The sequence below is a fragment of the Arvicola amphibius genome, chromosome 18, assembly GCF_903992535.2.
Source record: "Arvicola amphibius chromosome 18, mArvAmp1.2, whole genome shotgun sequence".
In the NCBI taxonomy this organism is placed as follows: domain Eukaryota; kingdom Metazoa; phylum Chordata; class Mammalia; order Rodentia; family Cricetidae; genus Arvicola; species Arvicola amphibius.
In genome coordinates this window covers 285,739-303,739 of record NC_052064.1, presented here as the reverse complement: position 1 = coordinate 303,739, position 18,001 = coordinate 285,739, and the positions used below count along the sequence as shown (strand labels likewise).

General features: G+C 37.1%; 1 protein-coding gene across 1 annotated transcript; it reads right to left on the bottom strand.

Moving 5' to 3' along the window:
- Positions 1-1,496: 1,496 nt before the first annotated feature.
- Positions 1,497-16,131, bottom strand: LOC119804035 (polyadenylate-binding protein 2-like). Its single transcript, XM_042054294.1, is given in 3 exon segments — positions 1,497-2,018; positions 2,020-2,235; positions 16,054-16,131. Coding segments are annotated over 3 exon segments (816 nt in total).
- Positions 16,132-18,001: the final 1,870 nt, after the last annotated feature.

The window sequence follows — 18,001 nt, the reverse complement described above, 5'->3', positions numbered from 1 at the left end:
GTTGGTCCATGTGGTTCATGCTGGCAGTGGCCCTTTTCCTCTGAGCCTCCCTGTATATGAATTTATTGGGGCAGAGGAGACTGGAAATTCAGGATATGACCATCCCGGGTACACACATGGGCACTGCTCTTGGTGTGCAGTGGGAAGAAAGATTAGAAAACTGAAGGTCTAGATTCCAGAAGTTCTCAATATTGCATTCCAATTTGTGTTATAAAGATTACAAATAGTTTAGGAGCTGGTAGGAAATGATGATATTGATATTGATATTCTTCTAGCAATGCATGATTAGAATGCTTTTAATGTGATGCTGCGACTAGCTGCAATGGTGTGATCCAGTGAAGCTTAGTTCCAGGGGACAAAGGAGTTTTTGATCTGCAGAGATTTTTCAGATGTGCTTTGTGTTGGGCAGGTAGATAGAGCATAATCTACATCTTGGACCATAATCCTTGTAGCAGAAAATAAATTTTAAATCATTTTTCTTTTTTTCCATAAACAATATTCTTCATGACACATTGTTTAAAAAAAAACCCATCCCTTGTAAATGAGTTTAAAAAAATAAACAAAATCCAGCTCCCACCTCCTTATTCCCATTTCTTCCTATTCCTTCCAAATAAAAGGGAAAAATGTAAAGAAAATATAAAACAAAACAAGAACACCTGATAAACAACAACAACAACAACAAAACAACACTACAAAACTTCCCAAAACAAAGTACTGTATTTCCCCAAGATTAAGTGGAATTTACCCTGAATCCACTGGGAGTGAGTTCTTTCTGCTACAAAAATCTGCAAAGAAAGATACTCAAGACAGAAAAATAAAAATGCCAACAAAATAGTTCACCAGACAAACTGGAGAGGCTGGAGCCCTCAGGAAAGAAGGGTAGGGTGTACCTAGACCTGGGAAATCAGGAGCAGGCAGAGACTGCAAAATGCAGAGAGAAATGAGGGAAGGAAACAAGGTGAACAGATTGGTGCCCTTCCAGAGCTCTGGGTAAAAAAAAGGCCTCCTACCACCTGTACCCACCTACCCTTGAGTAGTCCCAAAGAGAGTGAAGTGGAGCAGGGCAGGAAACAGGTTGCTCATTTGAGAAGTGTCCATGTTGAATCTCCAGAGAAAATATGTCATGCCTGCGCCATTCTATGGGCCTCCCCTACTGCCCAGAGCAGGTCCCTACAGTTAATTATGGGATTCTCCCCCTTCAACAGTATATGTATTTTTAAAGATTTATTTATTATTTATACAGCATCTGCCTGCATGTATCCCTACAGGCCAGAAGAGGGCACCAATCCCCATTACAGATGGTTGTGAGCCACCGTGTGTTTGCTGGGAATTGAACTCAGGACCTCTGGAAGAACAGTCAGTGCTCTTAACCTCTGAGCCATCTCTCAGCCCCCGAGTATAACATTTTTAAAAAATATTTTTCCCTTGAGGTCATCTTCTGTTTTTCTTTCTTTTTAAATTCTTTTTCCCCCCTCTCTCCTTCTAATACTTTTTTTTTAGTAAGGGGAATGCCATGATGTCACTCTAGCCTGGCCCCTGTAGACTTGATCCCAGGGCCTGCTGTTAAAACCACTGTAGAGTCGAGACAGGGAGATGTAATTGGTAGCCTGGGCATGGTATTGGATACATGGGAAACCCCTGTGTGTTGTGGTGATGGGAATCATCTTGATCTGTCTTCCTCTAAACAGGGAATCATCTAAAGCCAGGGAAGTCCTCACTGACTCTTTGTCTAAGAATTCTATATATGCAAACCCTTTGGCAAGGCCACTGAATTGGCCACAGACTGTAGTAACACGATCGACTGAAACACAGCTATGAAAGTGAGCTTGCAGCTCTTCTGCTGTTGCACCATAGTCCACATTGCCAACACAGATGGAACTGGCATCAGCCTCCATCTTCTCTAGAGACGTGATCACTGAGCCAGCGTTGCCTGGGGTTGTTCTCTTCTTCATCTGCTTCTCTACCTCATTTTGTAGCTCCTTTAACTTCTCATCCTCTTCCTCTATCTCCCCGACTCCCTGAAGTTTTGATCACTTCTAGCTCTGGGTCCTCAATGATGCTGTCCCCGAGGTCCACTTCAACTAGTCTCAGCTCTTCCTGCTCCTTTTGGCTTCTGGGGACTCCCCAGCTGGTCCCAGAACCTGTAGCGGGAGGTTCCTCACTCCCAGCCTCGCCAAAGGCCCCAGGCACACTTCTCAAGCAGGAATCCCCAACCACTTGCTTCCCCCACTCTTCCTTAAATCATTTTTCTAGGTTGCTTGGGATTGGGCATCAGTGGAGCAGCATTTATCTGAAGCCAGAATAAAGCACAAGGGGCTGGAGAGCCATCACAAGCAATCTCTTCTGTTTGCTAGCAGAACATCTATATAATGAGACTTCTGTCTTAAGACAGATCAGTAATTAAAGGTCAGAAACAACAGTTTAAGAGTCACTTTGAGATAACTGCTTTTTCTGTTGGCTAACACAGATGTTACTCACAGCCCTCAAGGTTACTGGAAGAACAGGAGGCATAATAAAATTCTGTATATTGTTGAAAACATACCTAACTTGATTATACTTTTAACTGTAATAAGTCACCAACTACTAATATGCAGTACTTTGTATCTTAATTAGTTGATAATAATAACTTTCAAGGAGTAGACATTTTCGTTACATGTTTAAGTGAGTTGTTTTACGTAAAATATCTTGAGTAAGAATATAAAATTATAGACAGTATGTTTTAGCAAAAAAAAAATCAAATTAGTATCGAAAGGAAGCATACATATCTATATCAATGTAAAATATTTAAATAAGTAGTTATTTTTTAAAAATAATTTTAATGATCTACCCTTTTATCTCATCATACATATATATGCCTCTTTATTTTTTTAAGAGCAGATTCAATAATCTACACTTTTATCCTATCATTTCATTGGGTGCCTTTTGTAGGTGGATAAAAGTTTATGAATATATAGAGGTGACTTTGGAGTTGGACACTGGCTCTGTCCCTCTGTAAATCCAAGCATGCTGTTAAAAGAAAAATTCAGAGTTTCTGTCTCATGTCAAGAGCATGGGACAGAAAGAAAAAAGAATTTAGAAAAAAATTTACTTTTCTTTATATCTATTTTTGTCTCTATTGTACATCTCATTGAATATATATGTCTGTATATGTCTATATAAATAATGTTTAAGTTTTGCACAGTGAATAATGAATTTTCCTGCAGTAAATTTTGAAGTGTCCAGGAAGAAGATGGAGCCCCAGAACATCAACTCAACCTGGTTGACATTACGTCATGATGATGATAGCGCTACTACAAGATCTGTTTTGAGTACCAGCTGCTCAAGATGGTTCCAACTTGGTTAGCTGAAATGGTGCACTTTTTTCAATGTTCTGGACAGACCGCCTAATAGGAAGCTCAGAAAAACCTTACCACATATGCAGACTATTTGCAATTATACCAGACAGTAATCTTGGAACTTAACCATCATTTTAGTTTCACAGGATCCCATAGAAAGAAAATCACCCCCATGATAGGTGGAAGTATTTCTAAAAGACAACGTCCCCTCACCCAACAAAGTTCGTTCTCAGGGTTAGGGACATCATTTAGGGGTATAGGGTTGCAGGTTGGAGATAAAATTTTAGAGGCTGAGGGATCTCTTTGAAAAATGGGAAATTTGGATGGGATAATAGATTAGTGTGAGTTTACACACACTAATAATAATAGTGAATAATAGAGTGAATATTTGTGAGTTATTATTTATAGGCAATTGCATTGGTATAAATTCTTGTATATTGTTATAATGTGAAATTACATTGAATATTGTATGTATTCATGCTTCTACCTCTGCTTAAAACATTTTTATGGATTGATATATATTTATCACATTGCAATATACATTTCTACCTCTGATCAAGATACTTATACATGGTTTACATTTTGAGGTCATTGTCCTCATTTGTTTCACAGTTGTTTAATGTATAATAGTCTAATATGAGTCTTAGTTTTTAAGTTTATAGGTATTAAGAATTATAGATCGATAGTCATTTGTTTGTTATAGTTAGAATAATCAGGTTCTTTAGATACGTAGAGATTATATTCTGCATAGATAGGTGATCTTCAATCATTTCAAAGAGCTGTAGATTATGGCATTTAAATAACTTTGAGTTATCTTAAAGTGAGACACAATTGCTCCTGGCAGCATCATTCTATTCCCAAGAGAATGTTGAACACCGGTCACTTCACTTGGAGCTTGTTTTCTTATTGGCAAAGACATGTTCATGTATCAACCACTGACAAGGTACATGATATCCAAACATGGATAAACAGGACTGTGAAATCTTGCCAAGACAGGGTAAGATGGTTTTTAAAAATTTCCTACCTCCTTAAATGGTCAGTCAGTTATTCTAAGTGTTTGCCAAAGTTGGTTGCTTCAACATTACCAATGAGACTTTGAATGATTGCCCAGGGAGCCAGTTGTCTCTGTAATTTGTTGTGCATTTTGAAAGTTGCATGATTCCACTTCCTGCTTTCTCAAGTAATATTATTTCCCTTCTCAGATCTTCGATGATGTTGAAGACTAGATAGTTGAAGGTACTTTCCTCTCATGACTTGGCCAAGTTATTATACAAGACATAAACTAGTTAGGATAGGATAATTAATGAATATATTGTTCTTATTGTATATAATTGTGTATTGGGCTTAGGACTCTCTTATTTAAACAAAAGGGAGAGGTGCTGTAGAAAGCCATACAGCGTGAGTCCAGCCTGTTTTCTGGCTGCATGATTCGGTTTCTGATCTCAGTTCAAGCATAGGATTCTGATTTGTGAGTCTATCCCTAATAAATAAACATCTATTTCTCAATTCTGAGCTAGTGTTGCATTTCTTTTAAGAGTCCTTCTTTAAGAATCATTAAATGTGAATCTTTGAAGTGACGAAATGATTTTTTTCAGTTGTTGACCATGGACCAATAGTGACTGGGTTCAGAATGTACTTGACTGAATGAACAACCTCCCAGAAAATATCATGTTTTTGAAGAACTTTCTCTTTTTATTGGTTTATTTCAATTTTCTGTGGATCTTTAGTAGGAGAAGCCTTTCTAGATGAAATTCCTCATTGTATGCTATGAGTCTCGATACCCTCAAGTAATTTCCTGACATTGAAATCTACTCTGTTGTGCTTGACATTAATCAGCCAACTTCCTACTTATACTGAAATGCTTTTTACCATCATTACAGGCTTGATCTCTAAATCACATAAGACATAGCAGAAACAGTTGTTATTCAGTGCTCAGGAGTTTGGTAACCTGCTGTTTTAATTGTTTTGTTTGCTTATCTGAGTAACTGTGTGGCTCTAAATTCCTGAAAATAAAGGGAGGGACCATTCCTGGCTCTATTTGTTTCTATATTATTGGATGATGGCCCTGGAATGCAGGTATTTTTTATGTCAAATATATGCTGCTGTGCTGAGCTTTATGCTTATCTTGAATTTTAAAATTTAACAGAGGGTATCACTCTGATTCCCAGGATGCCATCCCATGGATTGATGGCATAATACTGCCGGAGTATTTTGAGTAATTAACTTGCAGTTGTATGAACATCTTCTTTCTTGTTATGCTTGCTTTGATTTTTTTAAATCAATATGATTGTTTATATGCCTGCATGGATATGTACCATACGGATACCTGGTCATGAGAGTGATCAAAGGATCTCAGAAATCCTGACCCTGGAAAAATGGATAGTTGTAATCCCCATGTAAGTACAGGCAAATTTGTCCACCTCCATTCAAGATCAGCAAGAGTGCTGAGTTAATCTGCCCTCTCTCCAGCTCTGTGTTGATTATTTACGACCAACACTTATATTTCTACTGTTTTCATCTGTCCACTTGTAATTGTTTTATACAGGAAGTTCTTTTTCAACAAAATGTTATTGATATTGCAATTTATATTAGGGTACTTCAGGGTCTGGAAGATGAATACAGAACTGGAGTGAAAACAACTCTTTGTAGAAACTTCAATAAAAGCCTGTTAGTTTTTCTATCAAATTGTTTGTTTCATTTAGGTTTGCAATGGAGATAGAGTCTTAATGTGTCTTAATGCCACCTCTCCTTGACCTGATTGCATAGACGTGACTGGCATTCAACTCAGAGACAAATATACCCACCTCTGTTTTCTGAGTGTTGTTGTTAAAGGCACAATACACCAATACACCCATTTGTCTATCTTTTTTCCTTTCTGTAATGAGTAATTTTTCCTACAATTTTCTCATGCATACAATTTACTCTTGATCTTTTTTTCTTGTCTCACCCTGTTAATAGATTTTGTTCTTATGAAGTGAAATCCCATTCAAAGTGTATAGAAATGACAGAATTGACTCTCCTTTTCAATTTACTTCTAAAGTGACTGACTATATCATGGAATAAGAGTGGGGAACACCAGAATCATACAACTCTACTTTCAAAGAAGTATGCATTTCCAATGTTGTCACTGTCATGCTTACATTGTACACATGTATGATATATATTTGAAGGCAGTGACCTATGATGATCTACATATAAACTTCACTCAGGAAGAGTGGGATTTACTGAATCCTTCCCAGAAGAATCTCTACAAAGATGTGATGCTGGAGACCTTCAGGAACCTCACTACTATAGGTAAAAATGAATTTCCTTCATGTTTCAAAATATGGAGACAACTTTTCCTTGGCTTATAATGTTGTTCTGTAATTTGATTTAGAAAGAAGAAAATTAGATGAATAACAATCATAGTTCTTAGGTGCACTTAAAATAATAAGCTAATTGTTGTACAATATTAAATAATATAACATACATATTCTGGTACTGTATTTCAGGGTACATTTTAGAGGACTGCAACACTGAGGAACATAGTCAGTGTTCTAGAAGACCTGCAAGGTAATTTCCTTTTGCAAGTTCATAACAATGTGCCTCTGATGAGTTTGTAATGTGTCCTGGAACAATTAATCAAAAGCAATAATGTAAATAAGTACAGCTTTAAGTGCATTGATGGTTATTAAATTCTCACAAATCCATATACCCCAATTTCTTGTATGTGAATTGCATTTTCAAGGCATTAATTTAAGAAAAAGTCAAGGCAGCAATGACTAAACAGATATCACCATTTGAGTCATAGCACCATGAGAGCTATGTAGTAGATCTGCCAGTCCATTTGTTTTTTGCTACTTATGACAAAAAATGTATACACATTTCAGTGATGAGTATAGCTGCAAACTTTCTTTTTTTTTTTTTTTGGTTTTTTGAGACAGGGTTTCTCTGCAGCTTTTTTAGAGCCTGTCCTGGAACTAGCTCTTGTAGACCAGGCTGGCCTCGAACTCACAGAGATCCGCCTGCCTCTGCCTCCCGAGTGCTGGGATTAAAGGCGTGCGCCACCACAGCCCGGCTAGCTGCAAACTTTCTACTAAATCAATAGCCCATGGTAAGTCTTATATTACTCATATACTTTTTGTGACTTGCTAAGTTTAGTGAAAGTGGCAGTTAGAGTCAAGGGTCAAGGCATAGTTGTTGTGGAGAAACCTTAATATCTATACCACAAGTCTATGAGGAACAGCAAGTCAAACCATGAGGATTCAATGTGGAAATCTTTTATTCACTATTCTTCCTTTACTATGTGTATCATATGTTAATCTTGACACAAGCGTGTGAAAATATAGATATGGAAAGACGTAGCATATGTCTCATTAAGAACAATTAGAACATAAACTGTAGTTCCCATGTACAGTATACTTGTTCAATTAAATCCAAATATACAAGTAATTGGTTTTCTACCATCATTGTTAATACATAAACAACCTCACATTACAAAAAAGCCCCATGAGTTCTAGTTCTGTGAAAATACTTCTTGGTGTCTTAGTTCACTTAGCAAATGTATGATGATTCGTAGTATAGTCAAATTTTTGAATGCAGTAAAGTTGGTAAAGCACTCAGTGTATGCAGTTCATTTCAAAAATGTGAAAAATATCATAGAAAAATATAGGTATAGGTATAGATGAAATGGTAAACCATGACACAAAGGAATTTATCATCACAAATATTTTTCCAGATGCAAAATAACCCCTAATAAAAGAAAACATTATTTTAAACAAAGTTATAAAACCTTAATATTTGATTCATTTTTATATTTTGAACAAATTATGAAATTAATTCATACAGGTATGAGGTTCGATAGTGTATTGATTGTGGTAAAGCTTTTACATGTGTCATTTATCCTTGCAGAATTAAAAGAAATCAAACTGGAGAGAAATTTTCAGTATATTCTCACTATGCTAAAGCCTTGTTTTATGACATTCACCTTCTAAGAAATGAAAAAACACACACTGGAGAAAAATGCTGTGAAATTAAGCAATGTGGTAAAGCCTTTGCTTATCACAGTCATCTTCAAATGCATGAAAGAACACACACTGGAGAGAAACCCTATGAATATAGTCTAGATGATAAAGACTTTGTTCTTTATGAAACTCATCAAAGTCATAAAAGAACACATAATGAAGAAAAATCATATGAATTTAATCTGCTTGGTAAGGCCTTTGCTGATCACAGTCATCTTCAAATGCATAAAAGATCACATACTGGAGAGAAACCCTATGAGTGTAATCATTGTGGTAAGTGCTTTGCATGTAACAATGAACTTCAATTGCATAAAAGAACACATTCTGGAGAGAAACCCTATGAATGTAATCAGTGTGGTAAGGCCTTTTCTCAAAACTATGCTCTTCAAAATCATAAAAGAACACATACTGGAGAGAAACCCTATGAATGTAATCAATGTGGTAAGGCCTTTGCTCACAACTGTACTCTTCAAAATCATAAAAGAACACATACTAGAGAGAAACCCTATGGATGTCATCAATGTGGTAAATACTTTGCACGTCAGGATCATCTTCAATTGCATAAAAGAACACATACTGGAGAGAAACCCTATGAATGTAATCAGTGTGGTAAGACCTTTGCTCAACGTGGTAATCTTCAAAATCATAAAAGAACACATACTGGAGAGAAACCCTATGAATGTAATCAGTGTGGTAAAGCCTTTTCTCAACGTGGTAATCTTCAAAATCATAAAAGAACACATACTGGAGAGAAACCCTATGAATGTAATCAGTGTGGTAAGGCCTTTTCTCAAAACTATGCTCTTCAAAATCATAAGAACACATACTGGAGAGAAACCCTATGAATGTAATCAGTGTGGTAAGGCCTTTGCTCAGTGTGGTAATCTTCAATTGCATAAAAGAACACATACTGGAGAGATACATGTGAATGGAATCTGTCGTGAATCCTTTATCCCAATCATCTCCAAATATGTAAAATAAGCCTTCCTATTGAGAAACTCTGAGTTTAATGTGTGTGTTCTTTAAAAACATGAGAAAAATCATACTGTAGTGATACTCTATGAATGAAATCAGTGTCGGAATGTTTTGTGGTTCATATAGGAGTAAGACATTTTGTGTGCAATCAATCTGATTAAGTTTGTGCATATTACCATAATCTTTGGACCTGAGGAAAAAACTGAGGGCTTATTGTAAATTCTTTAACCAAAAGCAGTTATTGTATAGAAAAAAAATTTCATAGTGTTAACAATTTGTTCAAGCATCATGATACCTCTTTTTATTTTAGTTTGAAGTAGCAAACTAATGGACAAACATTTTATGAAGCATTATTGGTTGGAGAAAGGGTATTCAAATAAACATACATTGGTCCTGAAACCAGAGCCAAAAGAAAGCACCTTGTCTCTGAATCTAGATGTAGTTAAAGAAACAACATCTCTCTGAAAACAGCTAAAACATTAAAAGGGGCCAGTAAAGAAACAAAATTTGGCTCTCAAACCAGAACCATAAAAACAAACTCTACCCTTGTCCAACTGAGCACAAAAGCAACCAATCCCTCAGCATAAAATCAACCCCATCTCTGAGCTTTTTCAGGATCAGGGATTGAAATCCAGAAAATTCCCACCATCAAAATCTCCTTTGCTCTCTAGTCCTAAGAAGTCCTATTTGAGCCATATGCTCATTCAGTATGCAGCTGCCCCTTTCCCCACTCTGCAGAGGTATTCATACTCATGTTTTCTTCCTTCTCAAATAAATCTGATTGGAGATTTATGTGAGTACCTCTGACACTGGAATGGTTCAGAAACTCCTGGAGTTGAGCCAAGATACAATTGATACCTCTGTTTGGGAACTTACTTAGTTCAGAAGATGACAGAAGAATTGGACATATATTATGAAATATTCCCTTGGGAGGGGAGGAGATCAGCACCAGAAATTTCTACTGGGAAACTTTCTTTTTTTTTTTTTTTTTTTTTTTTCCTCCTGTTTTTTGAGACAGGGTTTCTCTGTAGCTTTGGAGCCTGTCCTGGAACTAGCTCTTGTAGACCAGGCTGGTCTTTAACTCACAGAGATAGATCCACCTGCCTCTGCCTCTGCCTCTGCCTCCACCTCCCAAGTGCTGTGATTAAAGGCATGCACCACCACTGCTCGGCCTGAAAACTTTCTTAGAAGAATTAATTTCTTTTACTTCAAGTCTAAGTTTGCTTTTTCTTTACACGAACCAATTCATTGTGTAAGTAAGCTGTAAGATGACTCTCAGCTCCTCTTTTACAGGAATGGATGTTTACAGGAGAAAAGTGTTCATGAGTGAAAAAGTGTCTTAAAAGTTGTTTAAATTGTAATTATGTGATGTATGTGTGTGTCTCTGTGTGTATTTGAATGTGTATTCTGTATCCACATAAAGATAATACCTTGGATATTATTGCAGAAGAAATTACAGGAAGCTGTCAAAGATCTGACATTAGTTCTCACCTAGGGATGACTCTAGTGTCCTAAATATTTTAAGTCTATATCTTTTTGACGTCTGGAAATAGGAACACATTCTTAGAAAAAAGAAAGTTCAATTCATGACAACAATTGGTTAATTTCTTTAGACACCACAGTTTTCTTTAGCTTTAAGTAAATTTTTTTATCATAGCCTTGAAGGAAGTAAATTACATACCATGTTTAATCAAGACTGGTGGAGATCATTGCATTGTGGTTTCTACATTGAAATATTTGAGGGACATACTAAAGTGTGCTATATGTGTGGCAAATCCATTTAGTGAATTCTATTTTGTAGTCTTTATATTACTTCTATGGATTTTGTTCATCATTGTGCCTTTACCAAGTGATGGGTATCTTTCTGCTGTAATGTGTAGAATGGTAAACCCATCATACTTGTGTCCCATTGGTTATTGAAGTGTCAGGCCATGTGGGAACATACTTTTCAAGTAAATGTTTTGGGTTGTTTCTGGTTTCTATTTTTATCTTTTCAGAAATTCCCCTCAGCTTTTGTTTGTTATTAATCCTAACTTGGATGTCAGTAAAAATTCAGGGATAGTTTTGAACTCATGATGTTCATATATGTCTGCCCCATGAATACAAGTCCAAGGGTAGATGTTGAACTCCAAATGTGTGTGGTTTTTCAACAGAATTTAACAATATTCACATTAAAATGACCGATAAAATAAATAATAAGAAACATTAAATACCTTATGTGTAGTCAAAGAAGTATTTTCATTTATCTTTTATAGATGTAATAAAGTAGTATAATTAGCAATCAACTGTTTATCTGACACCATAACTTAATGTTCTTTTCTTTTAAATGTTTTTGATCTTTATTGAGCTCTACATTTTTAGCTGCTCCCCTTCTGTCTCTTCCCTTCCCTTCAGCCCTCCCACAAGGTCCAATGCTTCCAATTTACTCAGGAGATCTTGTGTTTTTCTACTTCCCATGTAGATTAGAACTTTGTATGTCTCCTTAGTGTTCTCATGTTGTCTAAGTTCTCTGATACTGTGATTTTAGGCTGGTTTTCTTTCTTCATGATTAAAACCCACTTAATGACCGAGTACATACGATAATTGTCTTTCTATGTCTGGGTTACCTCACTCAAAATGATGTTTTCTAGCTCCACTCATTTTCCTGAAAAATTCAAGATATAATAGAGGTTGAGATTCTAATCTTGCCAATAAGAGTCGTTTCCCACTGAGTCATCTCATAGGTGCTCAAATTTAATTAGAAGACATATTACAACATTAAAGTCTTGTTTTCTTTTCAAATTGTAAATGTAATTTCATACAAGAATAGAAGACCATGGGACAATTTGAATTGTTAATCCTCTTTGCGTGTGAAAATATTCTTACCAGCACAGATTTTTTAATTTCTTCATTCTGAGAACAAGACATGTATTTATACTTTCTCAGAACCAAAATCACATGCCAGAAAATTGCATCATTTATTAAAGTTCATTGCATCTAAGTCTGATAACCTGGCTTCTATATCTTGTTTACCCTCATACTCTTACAAATTTTTTTCATATTTGTTGACTTCTTCAGTCACTTATACACACTACTACATCATCTCATTCACACATAATTTTTAAACCAAAGGAAGTGTCTTTGAGTGTATTTGCAGTCAAATGACTTAGGTTTAGGGACTAAAACTCACAAAGTGGAAGTAGATCATAGACACCTGTTAGTTTTCCTATCTGTGCTACAGACACAGCATGGCACATGTGTTTAAACGGATGGAATTGACAATGCAATAAAAATAACTCATTATTGTGAACATATGAAATGATTTGGCCATTTAAATTATAGAATTTGAAGAAATACTGTTATTTCTCAAAACAATGATGTTCCCTTTTAAGTCTTTCATTATGTTTTTTTTTTAACTCAATAAGTCCTTTAAAAATACATTTCAGCTCAACTTAGAGGTGCATGGCTCTAATCACAACACGGGAGTGTGGGTGGGTCTAATCTCAGTGAGTTTGAGGCCAGCTTGTTCCACATAGTGCATACCTGGCATCAGTGGCTATATGGACATATCCTATCTCAAAAAGATCACAAAAGACAAAGCCTATCCCAAGTTAAGGAAACTTTCCTAATAAAATCTAGCTGGAGTCAAATGGATTTCAACCAACCTTTAAATGTTCCCTCACATAGAGCTCTCTTAACAATGAAAATAAGAAGCAATATATAAATCCCATTCACATTCCATCCATTGAATCTTTGACAACCATCTAGAGTGGACTTTATCCTTCAAGTGATAAGAGACAGAAGGAACAGTGTGACTCCTCTACCTTAAGAATTATAATGACACATGTGGGACCTGGAGAGTTGTCTCAGGAGTACTGCTCCTCTTGGGTACCCAAGTTTGATTCATAGCACCATATCTTATTGGATAGAACTCCCTGTAATTGGAGGTCCTGAAGATCGGGTGCATTCTTCTGGCCTCTTAGGGTACAAAATGTGCAAATACTGAAAAGACAAATCTGTATTTGATTCTATATTTTAAATAGGTTTTCTTCATGTGTCTGTTACCTTAAAATTGAATGAAATTCAATTTAGATGTAGGAGTTTGACCAGTGAGTGTACCAAGTGTATCAGGAACTAGTGATGACCAGAAGACAGTGTTTACTCTCCTGTGACTGGAGGTACAGACAGTTGTGAGCTGTCTTGTGGATCTGAGTATCAAAGATTCTCTGGATGAGTCACCAATGTTATAAGTGCTAAGCCTTCTTTTCAGCCTCATGAACATGTCATTAATAACAGTAAGGTATAAAAGGCTGATCTAAGTTCATCTTAACTCATCCTTGGCCCAGAAGAAATAAAGGACTGATAGTATTGAAAACTAACTTAGTCTTGGTTCTTAAAGAATTCCTGAGCTTAAATCTTCCTCAAATGAGGGAAAAGTACAAAAAATAAATCAGAAAACAAGCTGACAATGAAAGTCTTAAAAGATATTTGGCTATTTAACCAAAGCAATTGGCCATATTTGGAACATAAAAACTCACTTATCAGGTGTAGACTTGCTTGAGTTCCCTCTACAAGGTTGTAGATCATTCTTGGTTGGCCAGAAAGAGCAATCATGTTGTTATCATTTATTGGTGGCACCCCCTACTAATGACAGTAAACACATCACTTTTGTATTCACAGTTTAAATTTTTCTCTTATCCTGACTTGTTTGTAGAGCACAATCAATCATCATGCATTTAAAGAGCTCAAAATTCTGAACTATTAAGAAATTGGACACAGAATTAAAAATGGGGAAAATACCATTCCCCAGTAGAAGTCAGCAATCATATCTTTGAACACAGAACTTTATGGTAAATTTCTATATGATATAGAGCACAGTAGCAAAGGAGATCAGTGCACTGACTAAGAAAGGACATTTCTGTGAAGGTGTTGAAGGTAATTCCCAATAATGCTGTCTAGAAACTATTCAAGATGCAGTCATGTCGAATAAAAGACCAAAGGTGGGCTGCAGCCACAAACACATGTCCTTAACACCTGAGCATGTCTGTCCTGGAGTATCAAGTTAGGGCTCCACACATTCTTTGATTTGCACAAATACAGGAGGAGTACCTAGTTCATTACCTAGGCTCTCAGGTCAGCAAGAGAAAGAAGATACCATACGAGTAAACTTAATGTCTCTTAAAAGAACTACCTATTTTCTGGAAATGCTGATTCAGAAAGCCATCTGTAAAAGGAGGCAAGCCTCTGGTCACTGATAGCTAGCATAGCCCACCAAAGAAAAGGCAGTCACCGAGAAGCTGCATTTGACTATGCAGTTTTGTGTTTAGATTCCTTTTCCAAGGTATTTCAGATTTTATGTGAAAATTTTGGCCACACATTGGAAAGCCATTTTTAAATAGTCATTTCTTTCCTACATACCAGTTCAAAGTAACTACATTGAGGCTTTTAATAATTGAAAATACTTGACCAATAGACCAGGCTTATTACTAACTACCTGTGACATTTTTAAGTTAACACATATTCTCCACATAGAACATTTATTAGCATAACACATTCTAGACATGCTCCCTCTGTCTCATGCCTATCTGCTGGCCAGTCATTGTTTTATTAAAGCAAACTGAGTGACAAATCTTCAGAGTATACAAGAGAATAATCACTCCACCACATATGTTACTTGTTTTTTTTTGTTTTTTGTGTTTTTTTTTTAAACTTTAAAAAGAAGCTTTTATTTTGTAGCATGTGCATCACAGGAAACAAAACACAAGAAGCCAAGAACAGTCACCCAGTCACATGCAGCTCGGCTTGCCGTGTCCCTCTGGGTGCTGCAAGTGTACATACATTAGGTAACTGAGGTTACACAGTATGTACCATACTTGCACCCACATTGTGATTATTCACCATCTAAAACCCCACGATACATGAGTATGTTGATAACCAAGAATACACCACACCATCTCAATCTGTCAGACAAAGCTGTAATCCTCTCTTCCTTGGCAACAAAAATTTCATAGAAGAAAAAAATGGCAGCAGGCCTCTAGATAGAAGTACTGGCGAAGTTACAACTAAAATCTGCATTCCCTCAATGCTTAGCTTACAGGGAAACACAAAGCAACAGAGCACACTAAGCACAGCATTCCTAAGTTTATCTTCAGATCTATATACTAAAACGTGAAAGCATGTTCCTGCTCAATGTATTCCTATGAGCACTGAAGATGCACCTACGGCAGGGGTTCTCAGGATGTCAATCTCAACAGCGCAGGGCTGCAGACCTCGCCCCGTGAGCCTCCCTCTGTCCCTCCACAGTCAACCTAGCAATATGTCCAGACACGGCTCAACAATTCCATGTTCAAGAGGAACCTTTTCTGTCAAGCTATACCTTTAACCACATCCACTCTTTTAGTTCAGATGTTGTGGAATGAACTTTGTGCACAATAAACACAAGTATCTTCCCAGCAATGCATATATGGATCCCTGGGAACAGTTGAAATTGTCTTCTAGATGTAGTGGTCCTAGCCAAGAGCACTTCCCTCATCTGTCTCTGTCCAACTCCAGTTCAGGATGATGCTAGTGAAAGTATGACAAAGGGCACCTCCAGAAGACAGCCTTCCCGAAAGACCAGCAGGACATTTATAATGACCGTTCTACTTCTAACACCCTTTGGGCACTGGGACTTATCCTCTAATACTTGGCAACATTAACAGAAATGCACACGGAACAATGGCAGGACAACCAGGAACCAACCAACAGGCACAGCACCTTACTCTGCACTGTTCTTTCCCCTGCCCACCTCCACCACCTAGGAACAGCATCTGCTCAAAGAGCACGTCTAACAATTCCATTCCCCATGTAACCGTTCCTATGAAATAATAATCTTTAAAAGGTGCTGTTAACCCTCTATTTTCACCATGTGTGCATCTTTTACATTTATGAATTAATGTATGTGTGTAGGCACATGCATGCCACTTTGTTTGTATGGAGGCTAGAAGACAATGTGTGGGTCAGTTTCCTCCTGTTATGTGGATCCTGGGGATCACATTCGGGGCACCAGTTTGTGGCAAGCGCCTTTACCTGCTGAGCCACCTACCAGTCCATTATGCACATTTTCTTACTGTGTGAGACAAAGCCCTGGCTTGTAGCCCTAGCTGGCCTGGAACTCACAAGATCCACCTGCCTCAGCCTAGGATTTAAATCGTGCATACTACACCAAGTTATTATGCATTGAAAAGTTTAAAGACAAGATGTTTCCAGTAACACTTCAGTTTTCCCAGCATATGTACAGTGCAGGGCAGAGAATAAACCGTGCATCCCTAACAGACCTGAGAGCCAAGCTCTGGTCTAGAATCTCCCCACCTCTCTTAACCCAAGGGTCAGGTTTATGAATCTGTCATGGTTTTGTGGGATAATAACAACCTCACTTCCTACATGGTTTTGAGAGTTCTTTCCTATGGATTTTAAAACAACTTTAAAACACTACTCTACTCTGTCACATATTAGCAGCCTCATTCCCTTCTAGAAGACTAGGTGCTGCATATTTTGACTCATCTGTCTTCTGTATACATGATATACTGCAAAATAAGAAGCACAGAGAAAAGGGACAATGGCTAATCTTGCATTACCAAAACTTACATTAGTATTAGGCCTTCATACATTTTCTTTCTTCCTCCATACATTTTCTTTCTTCCTCCCTCCCAATCCAGCACAAGTCTGTAGTGCTCAGAAGTGATTTTTTCATTCCATTTCCAAAAGATGGCATTTCACCACGAGTTTAAACAGGAGAATCTACAACATGTATTGTTTACTACATCTACCTTTAACATACTTTGTGCACTTCTAAACACCTAGAAGGACTAGATGTTTCAGATGAGGACATACATTTGTCCCCTATATACACAGTAGTGTGGAAACCACACACATGTAACAATGGTTAGATCTCATAGTGTCTTCTGCTGAGAGCATTCGGGTCTCCGACCTTTTCCTTCAGACCCTCCCCTGTATCACAAGACACAGGCACCCGTCACTTGGACGATACTTTCACAACTCTTCAGAAGACAACCTTGCTGTGAATTTTAACAGAGTACACAGAAGGTGTTAGTTTACTAACTCTACTTTTGTCATATGCTGGCAATTTAATACCTAGAAACTAGGTATCATACAATGAGGACCCCTTTGTTCAGTATGTACAGTATGTACAATGTAGCAAAGTTAAATGTATATAACATACAGGGTGATGGGAAGCTAAAAACGTCTAGCACACTAATGGGATCTTTTTGCGGTTCCTTCCCTCCCACCTCCTCAGTCCACTGGACAAGTCCAGCCTGTGCACTGTTCTCGGAGGTGGGTTAGCAATTCTACTTCTAAACATAGTATCTCCAGTTTTTCAAAACTATTTACATAAAGTATTATTCTACTACTTCTACTTTTAAATGTATCAAACACTGAAAATACCTAGACAGACCAGTTATCTCATGTAAGAACTTATCCGCTATCCACACTACACTGGCAAATAAAACTGTATGCAAAGCAATGGTTATTATCTGAGGTATCTTCTAAATATAACCATCTGGGCTTTGACCCACTTTCTTCTCCCTTCTCTGCCTTCAAGCCAGTAGACAAATATAGGCACAGGCAATGCTTAGAAATAGCTGAACAAACTCATATCCCCAAATCATTTACAGAGCAATCTTTCCTACAAATTAACAGTGTACACAA